The 15,390-nt window shown below is 37.8% G+C and overlaps 1 protein-coding gene across 8 annotated transcripts in view; it reads right to left on the bottom strand.

Moving 5' to 3' along the window:
* The window catches only part of atp2b4 (ATPase plasma membrane Ca2+ transporting 4), a 146,621-nt gene that overhangs the window by 27,917 nt on the left and 103,314 nt on the right, over positions 1-15,390 (bottom strand). For 6 of the 8 annotated variants that reach the window (XM_067388191.1, XM_067388193.1, XM_067388197.1 and 3 more), the window contains 10 exons: positions 12,090-12,287; positions 10,969-11,226; positions 10,364-10,489; positions 8,877-9,002; positions 7,684-7,719; positions 4,534-4,713; positions 2,507-2,721; positions 2,085-2,327; positions 1,078-1,322; positions 613-841 (listed from right to left, as the gene is read on the bottom strand). In XM_067388191.1, the coding sequence (XP_067244292.1) occupies positions 613-841; positions 1,078-1,322; positions 2,085-2,327; positions 2,507-2,721; positions 4,534-4,713; positions 7,684-7,719; positions 8,877-9,002; positions 10,364-10,489; positions 10,969-11,226; positions 12,090-12,287 (1,856 nt within the window). The remainder of the gene's footprint in view (positions 1-612; positions 842-1,077; positions 1,323-2,084; positions 2,328-2,506; positions 2,722-4,533; positions 4,714-7,683; positions 7,720-8,876; positions 9,003-10,363; positions 10,490-10,968; positions 11,227-12,089; positions 12,288-15,390) is intronic. The other 2 variants (XM_067388195.1, XM_067388199.1) reach the window with 1 other exon arrangement.

The following is a 15,390-nucleotide window of genomic DNA, read 5'->3' as shown; positions in this document are numbered from 1 at the left end:
CACTGGCTATTATTTTTTTTCTCCTTGAAATGCTCATCCTAAGCTGTCATGCTTAACAGGTAAAAATAACTATATAGCTGGGGACATTTAGAAAGGATGATTTTTATTCACACTGTAAATGGGAACAGAAATAAAATAGATTGTACCACTTAAACAAGCCTGCAGGAATCAATTTAACCTAAATATCAGTCATGCATTCTATTATAGAATTACATATGCCACCTCATTTGAGGGAAGCTGATGTTAATTCTGCACTGATAAAATATCCATAATCAAAAACAGCACAGTCACGTTGCCTGTCATGTACTTATTTTACCACCTTTACGCGAATTAGGTCAGTCTGTCGCTCCACCGATGAGGCTATTCCTGTCCACATTTTGACATAGTGTTAGACACTCTGCAAATAATCCATCATCATCATCACATGATAAACACGGTCAATACATTTTCATTACATGAAATGTGGCGGGTTGCTCGAGTCTCGACAAGCCATCACCTAATGCTTGTCATGTCTCATTATTAATGGAGGCCTGAAGTATACAAATGTCCAGCCTTCCACTATGGATAAGCACAATGCTATCAGCAGCGAGCCAACTGTATCATTTTTCTCACCTCAGGACGGACAGGGTCTTCAATGCCCACAACACAGATGCAGGTCAGGTCATTCAGAATTTCAGCCTCATTCTCCCAGTCTGGCTCGGTTGTGAAGTCCCTCATGGCTACGCATATGGTCCTTAACCCATCACAGGCCATTGGCTCAATCACTTTCTGCACCATCTCATCCCGATCTTTGGCCTTGAAGATACGTTGCTGGCCTGAAGCATCAAGGATATGGGAACACCTGACAGACAAGAGAAAGGTTTAATAATCACTACAAACTAGTGGATTTCTTTTGCTGCTGTTCCTTTAAGAAATGCCTCTTAAATGTTTTGGGTTTATGACCCAAGGACTTCAGAAGTCATTTTTGCTGCTTTATTTTAATAAATGATCTTTTGAGATAAACTTTCAGTCCAAAAATACCAAGTAAACTTTGATACGACCCCTTTAAGTGTCTGAAGATTATCTCGTTTAGCATACTTGCGCAGGACGATCTCAGAGGCACCCTTGCTGTACATTCGGAAGCCAGGACCACTGGTGTTCTTTAGTACGGTGCTCATGCTCTTCCGGGAGGAGTTGAATGTGTAAACCTTATAAAGCTTCTCCTCAGGAACCTCATCTCTAATAGGCTGATAGTCCCTCTTCAGGTCCATCACCAGACCAAGAAGAGCACACTCTGTCTTATTACCCACGTGCCTAGGCAGACCTCCCTCCTTCTCTGGGGGCTACGGTAAAGAAAGATATATTATGAATAGCAGACAAGAAACGTTCAAGAAGAAAAAAATAATTAGGGTTATCAATCGATGTAAAAATTCAATGAATATGAATTAATTTCATTAAATGATATGACAATTATTTTATCAAATTAATTCCATGTAAATCATATTTTTTTTATATTTGCTGAGAAAAACCCCCAAATTAAGACAACTGAATCATTTTGTGGCAGACGAGTCTAGCATTGAATAGACATGAATAGACTTCGTCTACCTAGCAGCAACAATGCATTACACAACTGATGTTGTCAGGAAAGTGAGAAAAGCACATGACATTAAAAGCTAAAAACTAAACAAAAAAACTAAACAAAAAATTAAAATGACATATATATATATATATAAAAAATTTACATTTTTGTTTAGTTTTTAGTAATTCAGTAATGCCATGTGCTTTTCTCACTTTCCTTTTTCATTTCCCTTTTTTTTTTTTTTTATATTACTAATTATGTTTAATTTCAGATTTATTTGCTTTTTTAGTGCTTCTATAAAGTTAGTTGCAGATTTCAGATTATTTATCTAATATTGATATTGATATTTTATTTAAAAAAATATTCAGTCTGTGTTTAATTCCATTCTGTTGTGCTCCGTCTAGCTGTCTTTTAATGCAAGAAAGTGTACAAGTGTGTTTTGGCTGGGGCTAACTGTGTACTTAGATTATTAGATTAACAGATTATTAATTTATCTGTATCTCATTTATGTAAGGACATTTCTTACCAGGATCTTGGTAGTGTACGCTGAGTTTATGGAGATGCTGTTCACCAGTAGCTCCAAAATCTGTGGATTAATGGCCTCTGGTTCAGGAACGCTTTTATAGTGTGTGTCACCTATGAAAGCCTGCACCACTGTCATGCGATTCATAGTCAGCGTTCCAGTTTTGTCAGAGCAGATGGCAGTGGCATTACCCATGGTCTCACAGGCATCCAGGTGCCTAACCAGGTTGTTGTCTTTCATCATTTTCTGTTGAGGAAAAGCAGTTAATCTGGTTTTACTTGGGGAAAGGAGTGTGTTTTATCCCTTGGACATACAGTAGATGAGCAAAAATGTAGAGAATCATGCAACAACTTATAACCACCTGAAGGCCCTCAAGATTAACAAAATACAGGTTTGTGTTGGTAAACTAACCCAAAGGCTCTCACCTTGACGGAATAAGCCAGGGAGATAGTGACAGCTAGAGGTAGCCCTTCAGGCACGGCCACCACAAGCACAGTCACACCAATAATGAAAAACTTCACAAAATATTGTATGTAGATGGGAGTACACTCCGCTGTCCACTCACGACCCTGGACGCCAAACGTATCAATTACAAAGTACAGGATGAGGATGATGACAGTCACTGCAGACATGATGAGACCTGCCGGAGGAGAGGGAGTTTAAGACCAATACAGCTGAGGGGAATATAGAGCCTTCTGACTTTTGTTCATAACGGCAACAGCTGTGGTCTGATGTGCTCTATGTGAATGTTATTTGATTGGGTAACTGTAGGAAGTAGGATAATTAGGTGGAACACAGCCCAAAGGGACAAGCCTGTTTCCATATTGGGTGACACTGTTTCTTTAAGCAGCAAGTAAAACAAACCCTGGGAAGCAAATGAACTAATTTACTGAAAGGATGTCTGAAGAAATCAGTGTGCTTTGTACAAGCAAACAAATGGCTAATTAGTATAAATATTGTGCAACATTTATTTGAAAATTATATTGATTTCTTTGTGTAAAAATGTTAAAGAGAAAAAATGAAAATTCTGTCAATTTACTCACCCTCAAGTTGTTTCAAACCTGTATGAATTTCTTTCTTCTGCTAAACACACAAAAAAAAAGGTATTTTGAAGAATGTCGGTAACCAAACAGTTGATGGGCTCCATTGACTACCATAGTATTTTTTTTCTCCATACTATGGAAATCAATGTGACCCATCAACTGTTTGATTACCCATATTCTACAAAATACCTTTTTTGTGTTTAGCAGAAGAAAGACATTTATACAGGTTTGGAACAACTTGAGGGTGAGTAAATGATGACAGAATTTCCATAAAAAAATAAAAATGAAAAAAAAAAGTGCAAATTTAAACTAAAAAGAGTATTTTGTTTACTTAAGGCCTGTACACACCGGGACGAATATCGCACGTGCTTATCGCCAGCGTTTTTCGAGACGTTTTTTGTGTTCATACCCAAGCGATTTTCACTGCCGATGCTCAGAGTGAACGTGCAAATTCACTCCCTGACAGTATATGGCGCTTGTGTTTAACGGTAGTGCAAATAAACATATTTATGATATTAATAAAGTTAAAGAAGATAAAAATGCAGATATAAAATGGAATATATGACATATGAGAGATGGTAGTCAGAAACGGTAGTGCAAATAAGTCACAATGACAGTAGTGCAAGTGAACAGTAGTGCAAATAAACATTTTTGAAATAGACATTCTCAACTATATTTCTTGAATGTAAAAGAAAAACAAAACAAAACGGTAAAAATACAGAAATAATAAAATCTATCTATTGGTGTGGCCAAGAACTGGCAGAGCACCCATCATACATCTCAATCAGCTCCCTAGTTCAGTAATCAGGGCACTGATCAGGGAGTCGGCCACATTCATTTAAACGGTATACTGATACACGACCTAGGAAGCTAGGGAGCTGATTGAGACGCAGAGATAGTTTGTAGGGGTCTTCCTCGTCTACTTACTTCCTCTTCTTCGTCTTGGTATCAATGTGTCAGCAGCTCTATGCACGTGAACAAAAGCACCAATCTCATTGGTCTGCCAGTTTTTAAAATGGCCGTCAAACCAGAGAACGGACCCGAGGCGTTTAAAAAAAAAAATGCCGCTTTCATACCTGCCGTTTTTCTCATCGGTGTGCACACTCACATTGGCACCCTTTGTTTAGTCACAATGCGTTAAACGTCAGCGATAATCATGTGCAATATTCGTCCCGGTGTGTACAGGTCTTTATGCTCACAATTGGGGTTAGCCGGTGTAGGTAAAAATAAAATAAAATAACAAATTTAAAAAATATATATATATATATAAGTGTAAGTGTTTTTTTCTATCAGAGGCAGCATAATTTCAACCAAACAGCCATTAATCAAGTAGATTCAAAATGTCAATCAATCAATGTCAAATGTCAATCAGAGGTTTAGTATTGCTCAGTTATGTATTGCTTCCTAACCTGCTTTTCCAATCTGAACTGCTAGCCTGGTCAGCTTGCTCTGCAGTACTGACTTTTCTTTCTTGGTGACGTTGACCTTCTTTTTCTCCTTTTCTTCTTTTTCCTCCTTCTCCTCTGACTCTGCACCTTCCTCGCTCTTCAGAGGTTGTATCTCCAGGGCGATGCCATCCTGAGTCTTAGCTGTGGAGGTTGATTTCAGGAGTGGTTATGGGAACAAGGGAGGAACATGCCAAAAAGGATGGAGAGAGATGAGAGGTGGGGGAATGGGAAAAATGGGAAGAAGGGAGGAGAGAATGGGCAATTCAGTAACAGCTAGAGGGCAAGTCATACAGTGGGTTCCTAGAGAATTTTACAGAAGAAATATATCAGAAGCACTTATTTATTGTTAGTTGACTTTGCTTGAGTGAATCTAGGCTCGTGAGGAGAAAACTATAAATTCATGGAGCCATTTCCCAGCAGGTTAAGGTGCGCATAGTGAATTCTAAGTAGGATTCAAGCAGCACAAGACATTTTGTTAATACCACACCTTACGTTGTCAATGGCCAATGAGCTACTCAGTACTGTTATGAAATATAAAATAAAGATTGTTACATTTGTTATTGGTTGTGTAAACCTTTGTGTAATCTTCAAACTTCAACCCATAATCTACTTTTTAATAAATCCTCTGGCAATAAAAAAAAATGTTTTGGCTTGGGGATTGTTTTTAATAGGCTGAAATTAAATTATTATTTTATTTATCCTATGGTTTTTATTAATGTGCCATCATGGCTATGCTGGTAGCTGTATCTGATGACATTCAATGCACTTTTAAAGAACATATTGAACTTGTGCAATATTGTAATACCATTAACTACACCAAACTGGAAAGTACGTTAAGGGAATAATTCTTTTACAGAAAAAAAAATATATATCAAGGCAAAACAGTGGCTAGTTTTAACGTTTGTTTTACATCAGTAACTTTTATAGTTTTAATTCAATTATGCTACTGGCAGGGATAAAATGACAATTATATTACCCAATTATGTTACCCACTAAGATAGAAACTTAATGGAGTTGAAGATCCAATTCAGCCACTTTGCCATGGATATGCATTGATTACTCACCCCCAATTCCCATTAAGTATCTATTTTAAAAGATACAGAAAGGCAAAGTCATTTTCTTTTTGCTGTTAGCCTATGTATCATCTCAAATATGGTGTGCAACAGGCTGACACTCTGTAGTAGTGAAGTTCAGAGGTGGAGTCTGAGAAACAGTCCAAAAGCCTACCTGACCACCAGTCACAACAAACAACTGACCAGAACTGACAGAGCTGACCAGAACGACCACACATGAATCAGGGATTGATGGACGGACTGACTGTCTTGACTGACAACACGAACAGAGGCACGGACAACGAACAGGAGTGTGATTTACAAACAACTTAAAAACAGAAAAACAGTCCAAACAGCCAGAGATACAACCACCACAAGAAACAAGGATCAAGAGGAAGACGAAAAAGATCAGAAAGATTTTGGTTTATTTTTACGCTCCCAAAAGAGAGAGTGCGATACCAGAGAAAGAGGGTAAAGGTGAAAGAAAAGGTCAGATTTTGACCAAGAGAAGAGTGTACAAGACAGCATGAAGTCCTGAGCCACACCCTAGAAAAAAGCAACAGTGAGAAAAACAAAGAGCTAAAGTAAAGAAACGGACAAAAACAACAATCCACAGCCGGTCCATTTTGCAAGGGTGCAACTCCCACATAAGCCACGCCCCTAAGCATTACATTAACATAAACCATCAATGAAGCTGGGAACAAATATTGTATGGGCAAACGTGCATCTTTACAAAAGCTCTTGGCTGCATTTGAATGATTAATAAGTCAATGTGAGTCCCTGTTCGTTACCCAACTATACTTGCAATATATTTCCAAGTGACACAGGATGTTCAACAATAAAGAGAATAAAAAACAAAACAAAAAAAGTTGAACTTAAATTTATCCATCAGGAATTGATTAGATTGTGAAAAGTGGGTGTACTGTACAAGATCTTATCATGGAGCAAGATTAAATACCCTTAAATAGTTCTTGGCTAGAATTTTAAAAACGGAGATAGACACTAAATACATATACTCAGTGTTAAACCAATACCAGTTTGTGTAAGTGTTTTTGTGCTTGAGACAAAGGGCAAAAGGAAGGAGATCTGTGCAGACAAAATGAGCAGTTCTGTCTGGAGCAGATGCTCAGTCCCTGAGCACTACAGGGGGTGGGGCTGGGGAGGGGTTGTTGGGGTCAGCCAGGGCAGAGTGGGCACACTCTGAAACACAGTACAAATGTTCACAAATGACCCGGACGAGCACACAGAGATAGTTTGCTTCTGAAAAGGAGAGGCATCTAAATGTCACTAGTAGAAAACTAGATCTACAAAAAGAAAAATCTTTAAGACAACAAACTTTATATAAATATAATCATTAGGGTTGCTGATGTTAACGTGTATACTTTTACAATACTTTTTAAGGTGCTGAGTTTATCAAATCCAAAAAGTTCAGGAGAAATTATCAAAGCTCAAAGCATGTTCAAAACATTATCTAAAAAACAAAAAAAACACTGGCAATAACACGGATAGGTAAGATAGTTAATTAGTCCAGGAAATTACCTGTCTAGATTTAAAGGAAAAAAAAATCTAATCATAGCGATGCATCTCTCAACATGCATTTAAAGAATGACATCCGCCATGCAAAAGAAATATTTTTTTATAAATAATTCATTTGCTTGCCTTAAAAATAATGCTCACCAAGGATGCATTTATTTAATAAAAAAACTAATATTGTGAAATAGTAGTACGTTTTAAAATAACTATTATTAACTAATTAAAAAAAAAAAAAAAAAAAAACTAAACTAATCTTGCATAACCATGATTTAAATCAACTGACAAACAATGAACTTGCAGTCTTCTGGCTGCTTAGTGCCGTTTCCAGCAGGTGAGAGTTGCACCCTTTAATAGTAAAGCGAGGCAAGAAGCTCCCCCGGGCTCAGCAGGAAGGGGTAAGCAACAGCGTGAAAGACAGAGAGAGAAAGTGAGCAAGTGAGTGAGTGGGACTGACACGAGACTCCGAGACTTGCTGCTGAATGGGGAGGGGGGGAGGGGAGAAGGGAGAGGGAGTGGGTAAGGTTACCTTTGTTGCGATTTTCGGGGGGTCCTTGTTTTTTACCTGTTTAAAACGAGAGAGAGAGGGCGGAGGGCTGATATAACATGGCTCAAATTAAATAAACCAAAGACAGAAAAAGAAAAGAAAGAAACATAACAACAAAAAGAATAAAAAACTAGATAAGTAACACTACATTACATGAGTATATGTGGGATTGGATGTTTCATTTATAGAAAAAGACAAGGACTGGAGGATCTTTATGCAGGGTACACTGACGGCTCGGTCATTGTTTTTGACTGTGGCATACAGCTGACATAACCTCATTACGATTAGGGGTTTTATACATTTCCTATTTTTGTTCGCTTGCATCACGAACTATGACAATGCCAACAGGCTTTGGCTGAAACCAAAAGGCAGTTCTTTCAATTTTTTTGGCAAACACATTCGACAAAAGATATTCTTGGAGCATGAGGGAAAAGGAAAAAATACAGCAATTATGTAACTAATAGACAATGGCTGAACTGTCATTATAACAAAAATACAGGAATCAAAATATTCAAAGTTTTAGAGCTGCTCTTTTAGCTTATGAGGCAATGAGAGAGTAAACTATTTAGACCAGTCTGACTATTGAATTAAGTGGCGACCCAACAAACAGGAACATGAGAGAGACACTGAGAGCTGACAGAAGGTACCCTGGAGGACCAGGAGAGTCAGTGCATGCAGATGGGACATAACGCATGCTAATAGGCTAAAATAACATGACGAGAATTACGGTTTCTTTGACTGTTCAATTATCATGATCATCTCATATTTTACTAAGTGTTGTGTGTAGCAATAACAATTTTCAAAAAATACATTTACCCAAATAGAAATAACTAGCTCAATTTTAGCTTGATCAAACAGGGGGAAAAAAATATAGAAAAAGAAATTCAAATAAAAACTTTAAAAGAGTTAGTAAAACGGAAAGTAACTCAAGGGATATCGTATGTCTCCATCGACATACTATGATTATTCCCCAAATAAATGTTGAATTTTAACCATGGCAGAGGATTTCAGAGCAGCAGGCATTTTTGGGGGAGGGAGACAATTCAGCAAATTATGTTAATGGATCTTACCTCTGGTAGGCTGATGGTAGGTAACCTCCCAACTAGAGAGGTAGACTGGTTTACTCAAACAGAGGTAGTTATCCAAATGAGAGAGAAAGTACAATAGATTCTCACCTTTCTTCACCTTCTTTTCCTCATCCTCACTGCCGGCACCCAAGAGGGTGAAAATGATTCCAGTCTGAGAATTCAGGCCCACTGCAGTGACCAGCATTCGGCCAGATCCCTCCATCACATGAGTTCCTGAATGAAATCAGAAAGAAAAGCCGATATGATACCGGTCGATACCAGTCAACAGTTGACACTGTGAAATTGTATTATTCTTGATACCAATTTCAATACCATAGCAACATTTACATGTATGAATTTAGCTGATGATTTTATCCAAAGAGAATTAAAAGAGAGGAATAAAAGCAATTTGTCCAGGTGCCAATAATATTCATAATTTACAATACCAAGTTTACTTGACAACTAGATTAGGAAGCAAGCAGAAATGCAGTGTGAAGCAGAAATGTGTGTCTGCTTGCTGATTGAAGACACATCACAATTATTTGCAACAACTAACAGTCCTTTATTTAAAGTTAAATATTCTCTCTCTTCTTTCCTTAGCGGTATTCCCGCTCATTTGCAGTTCATTCCCGTCCATTTAAAGTTAAATATTAATAAACATTAACTTAATATCCTATTTATTAATATCAATAAAATAATAAATTCAATAAACAACCTTCAAGTATTTAGCAATTTTTTTTCTCTAACTAGTCAATAATAAAGCTAATTAAACTTAGCCGTTAAACATGCACCCAAAATATTGTTTCTGTTACACTTTCTTCCTGAACTGTTTAAAAATGTGTTTAATACTGTGTTTAAAACTGAACCATTAATACTCACCAGGATGGGCATTGTGACAGTATTTTTGAGTGTATTTGACCATTAATAATCCACAAAAAAGAGCTCATTTTGGCACTTGTATATCAGAGGCAGCTTTCGGATGTGAGCGAGAAATCTGTACATCTGTGTTATGTGCAATGCCGCGCCGAAATTCAGACCCGGTCACACTAACGCTATTTAATGAGACTGAGTGAATGAGATGAGTAAGAGGAGGCGGGTGTGTGTCAACTCGCTGTCGGAGAGAAGAGCAAGAAAGCACAGCTGGTATTTGTGTATCGATACTGCAGAAAGGAGTTTTGGAATCATTTCAGATACTTCAGTATCGATACATATCGAAATATCAATATTTTTAACAACACTCAACTCATAACTTCATAAGCAGACTGTGTGCTTGAGCAAGGCACTTAACATCAAGGCTGCTTCAGGAGGATTGTTTCTGTAGTATACTGTAAGTTGCTTTGGACAAAAGCCTGAGCTAAATAACTGCTTACCTTCTGAATGACAATACTTCAAATAAGAGCAAAGCTGCTAAGTGGTTTCTAGAACGAGTACAGCATACATGCGTAGCCCATTAATGTGGGGTCTAAAATAATGTTTTTCTCTTTCTAAAATCTTAATACTTTGTATATTTCTCTGTTTAATCCCAGATTATGGTCTCTTTTGCCCCCCACAACGGAAGCTAACAATTTAAAGAGGATGTAGACACTCCATCTCACCGGAAAGGAGCATGGGGTCCTTCTCCAGAGATTTGCGGACATGATCGGACTCCCCAGTGAGAGAGCTTTCATCAATCTTCAGGTCATTACCCTGGATCAAGATACCATCAGCTGGGAGAAGGTCGCCTGATGGAAAAGAACATGGGGTGGTGAATGACTGTGGAATGACTTTGAGAGAGAAAAAGATACAGAGAAAGACACATTCTGCAATTCAGCAAGCGGAGTGGAGCAGAGGCTGTTTTGGCGACCATGACGACAGAACTCTCCTGTGGCTCTTGGACACCCCACGCGTCGCCCACATTGCAGGCACCATGAGCAGCAGCACAGTGACTCACGCAAGCCGGTAAGCATGAGTCATGAGCCATGCTTTGTCTCTTAGAGAAGACTGGCAGTCACATATGATCCATCACAACCGCTGGTGAATTCAATGAGGAACTCGCTTCTGAGGTTTAATAAAAAGCCAAAGGTTCTGGAGGAAAAACTATGCTTTATAAATGCCACAGCATTCATAAAACAAATATGGCCGAGATCAATGAAAAAAGTGACGTGTCACATCTAGTTCTGTCATACTGTGGAAATTTTCTCAGTTCTCAGATGGAACTCACCGTATTTGATTTGTGCGATATCTCCCACAACGATCTCAGCCACAGGGATTTGGATGACCTGACCCTTGCGGATGACTGTAAACTTCTGTTCCTGTTCTATGCGAGACTGAAGCCCACGGAACTGTTTTTCTTTACTCCAGTCGTTGAAGGCCGTCACCAGCACCACGATTATAACTGAAAACAAGATGGCAGCACCTTCAATCCATCCTGCCTGGGCCTCGCCCTCATCTTCAACACCCCCAGCTGCTTGGCCACAGTCTGGAATAACATAAAAACAGTGAGAGAAAATCAATCCCTTACAACATCCTGTGCAAAAAAATCTCTATCTTACAAATCTAAACTAAAGATAACCTTTAAACATGTTCATACAACCTTTAGTGACCATTAAGGGTCCAAGCAATTACAACAGCAGCTGCACACTTATGTTTTATCAGAGACTCTTCTTCGGAAAGTTTCCTTTTGCCAGAAACACGTTTTATCGCAGATTTACACTTCATTGACCTAATTTCCTCCTGGAGAACTTGACGACTGTCTAAGGTCATCCTTGTGGTTTGAGCCATATGGATAAAAGGAAGAACCTGCAGTCGCAGCCAAATTCAAGTTTCCAGCATTCAGAGCGGTGCTTATGAACCAAAGTCCCAAATGAGGCCGTTATTAAAACATAAGACGCCAAAATGTTGAGTCACTAATAAAGTCAGAATCAAAACGAAAAACATTAGACTACTTTTTGAACAGTAAAGGAAAGGCAGAAGCTCTATAAAACATTACCACTTCTTTCAAAAACTTAAAAAAATAAATAAAATAATAATAATAAATTACCTACTCCAAACTTTTGAATGGTAGAGTATGAAAATGCTGAGTGTATATATATATATATATATATATATATATATATATATATATATATATATATATATATATATATATATATATATATATATATATATATATATATTTAAAATATTTAGTTTTATATTATTATTACTAAAATGTACATTTGAAGTACAGATACATTTTACTTTGCATTAATGATTTCAGTTTATTTCAATTTTTAGTTTATATATTTTTAAAACAACCCAAACAATATTGACTTAAAAAAACTGTTTAAAGCCACTACTTACTGTCATTGCCTTCCCCTTGTGGGTGGTAGAAGGACAAGCCCAAAGAAATAATGGCTGCCACCTCCAGAATAATGAGGGTGACATCCTGCAGGGCCTCCCATACCAACTGCAGAAAGGTCTTGGGCTTCTTGGGGGGGATGAAGTTTTTACCAAATGATGTGTGGCGCTTTTCCAAATCAGCAGGGTTACCAGAGAGGCCTGCAAAACACACAATCAATATTATTAATACAACAGAAGGCATAGTTCTGACTGACTTGATATCTGTAACTGCAAAACAATGGAATTGATTTTAATGCAGCAGATCTATATTTCTATGCTAATGAACCATTACTGAACACGTGGCTCATTGATTTATAAATACACTGGGTCACCAAAATATGGTAAAATTAGCTCTATGAAATCTTGGACAAGAGGTATTTTGAATCACTGATTGGATTGTATACACAGAAGTCCTTTCAACCTGACATTCAGTGTACCACCTTCTTTGTGGCTCATTTGCTTTTTAGACCATAGTGGTCGCAGACAAATATGTATCTATGAGAAGCCAGTGTCATTTGTTTTTCTGAATGCGTAATTCAAAACAATCATACAAAAAACAAACTTAGAAGTGGCAAGGAAAGCAAGCCCAACTAATCCCACACCCTGATTCATTTAATATGGAAACAATTAAGCGTACCTGGCTGGCACCTATGAATTTTAAAATGCTCTTCATGCCATGTCAACTTTCATCAGTGCTTTCTGTGGTAAATGGTGTTGGAATAGTCATTGCACACATTCATGGGGTTATTATTTTAACACAAGTGTTCACACACACACACACACACACACACACACACACACACACACACACACACACACACACACACACACACACACACACACACACACACACACACACACACACACACACACACACACACACACACACACACACACTAAAAGCAGTCAGATATTTCTGCGTTTCAGGTGGATTATCATGGATATGTGTGTCAAGGTTTATAGGAGCAGCGGAACAATTAATCAGTGTTGAGAGCCGGCAGTGCTTGTAGCCGATAAGCCCAGAATATTGAATGAGTTTTAGCCTTTGCTTTAATCAACCAGAAACTAGTACATGGTGTTTGGGAGGGTTTAGGCAAAATAGAAATTTCTTTAAATGGATTCCTCACAGAAACCATTTTGAAACAAGGTTAGTCATTTTTCTTCTTTTATCTGCTATGCACCTGCACTTAGATAAAAATGTGCCCAGCCATGATGTCCCTAGCTCACAATCAATCCTCATTCACAAATTGCAGACAGATCAGATATGATGAACTGCTTTTTGTCAGCAGCAGGACTTTGAAAAGGTACTGAATCTTGTCAGTATTTCCAAATAAATTATTATGCAACAAGAGAAACATTGGAGTCAAGAGCGTGAGTGCATTCTTCCTCAGAGACGCAGCTGTCGACTGACCAGCCTGTTGATGATTGACACTGCAGCAAGGCTTCCAGGGGGGATAGAGAGCAGAAATCTAGCAACTAAGATTTTAGATGAGAGCAGATAAGATTTTAGATATTTTATTTTATTTTTTAGTTTTTTTTTTTGTCCATACAATGAAAGACCATCTATTGTTTTGGAGCCACTTGACTTTTGTTGTCAAAAACATTTTTCACAACACAAAACAAAAACATTTTTCAAAATCTCTCTTATCTTGTACTCCACAGAAATAAAGTCATACAAGTTTGTAATGAAGTGAGGGTAAATAAATTATGATTTTAATTTTTAATTTTCACTTTAGATTTATGCTTGTTCCTTACATATTCATTTATTAAATATTTTGACATTATAATCTGATTATGCCTTCAGTTACAAGTAAAAGTATAGCACACTCAGCTCTCACATTTTACCATGTTTTGCAAAATTCTTCCTCAAAATCAGGTGGGAAAATGTAAAAACCTCCTTTAGATTGCGCCGGGGCTTGCTCATAAGAATGATTATTACCAAATATTTCTCTATTAGTGGGGTCATGTTCAGTAATCAAGCAATCCTTCTGTTTGCCCTCTACTCTAAACAAGCTGAAGGTCAGAATTGATTTTCCAGAGATTGCCCCCTCTCTTTACTTCTCCCCATCTATTTATCTCTCAGTCCACTCCATGCTGGCCCGTGAGTGATTTGTATACATGCCGACATTTACGGGATTGGGATCTAGGCTGCTAGCATTCTGGGCCTCTCTGTGGAATATCAAGTTGACGTGGAGTTTATTTAAGCATTTTGAGGATCCTCTACATTATTTCGAATTCTTTATTTAGGCTGGATGATGTTTTCATACCCTGTCATCATAAAGATACTGTATCAGGATGTTAAACCAGGTGTATTCCCATAAAACTCCTGACTCACTTCAACAGACAGCATCTGGCCCTGTCAAACAGAATTGTTTCAATTTGGAAGAGAGCAGTCGGTCACACAAATCAGGTAAAAGAAAACAAACAAAAAAAAAAAAAAAAAAAAAAAAAAAAAAAAAAGTCCCGATCTGGCCTAAGGATGGAAAGTCGAGTGGCACTTAGGCCTCAGGAAACACTGGAGTGGAAAAAAAAAATATGAAAATGTTCATCTTGATGCCATGACACCAAAAGTATTATTAAAAAAAAAATCAATAGTAATAACATGATTATGTAAGGACTGACAGATGGTCAGAGGTCTACATTCAAGAGATCATCAACTAAAGGCACCCAAACATTATTCATGTGTTTTTACGCTGGAGGCTAACAAGAGCTGACTGCCTCCAGACAACTGCAGTCACATCTATGGCTGGGAGGCTGTTGCCGGGGGGCTGGTGTCAAGGTGACTGTAGCGGAGGCTTTAAAAGAGGATGCTGAAGGGAGACAGTTGTGATGGTAATGGAGGAGATCATTAATAGTGCCGTGGAGCTCAGCAGGGCCAGGCTGACAACCAAGCACAACAGGCTGTATTCCAACTCAGCACACAAATGACTTTACCAGGAAAAGACATACAGAGAGGGCAGCCTTTCATCAGCTTCATAAAACTACACTACTCACCTTGATTAGCTGATTAGGGCAGGAACATTACAAACCACTTAAAGTACTGGTTAGCCTGTATTATAGGATTCAATCCTTCGATTTTTAGATGCAGAGATTGTGCCCAGTGTCTACCAATCCAATAGTAACATATTTGTCAATGCAACAGTAACAAATTTGTTATAGTAAGATATTTGTCATAAGTTAAACCAAACTTTTATTTAGACAGGTTGTTGTGAAGACCTTTCTGTATGTATATATGATATGATTATAGTTTTATTTAAAAAAT

Source organism: Chanodichthys erythropterus, chromosome 6 (assembly GCF_024489055.1).
Source record: "Chanodichthys erythropterus isolate Z2021 chromosome 6, ASM2448905v1, whole genome shotgun sequence".
NCBI classification, from domain to species: domain Eukaryota; kingdom Metazoa; phylum Chordata; class Actinopteri; order Cypriniformes; family Xenocyprididae; genus Chanodichthys; species Chanodichthys erythropterus.
This window is presented reverse-complemented; position numbering and strand designations above follow the sequence as displayed.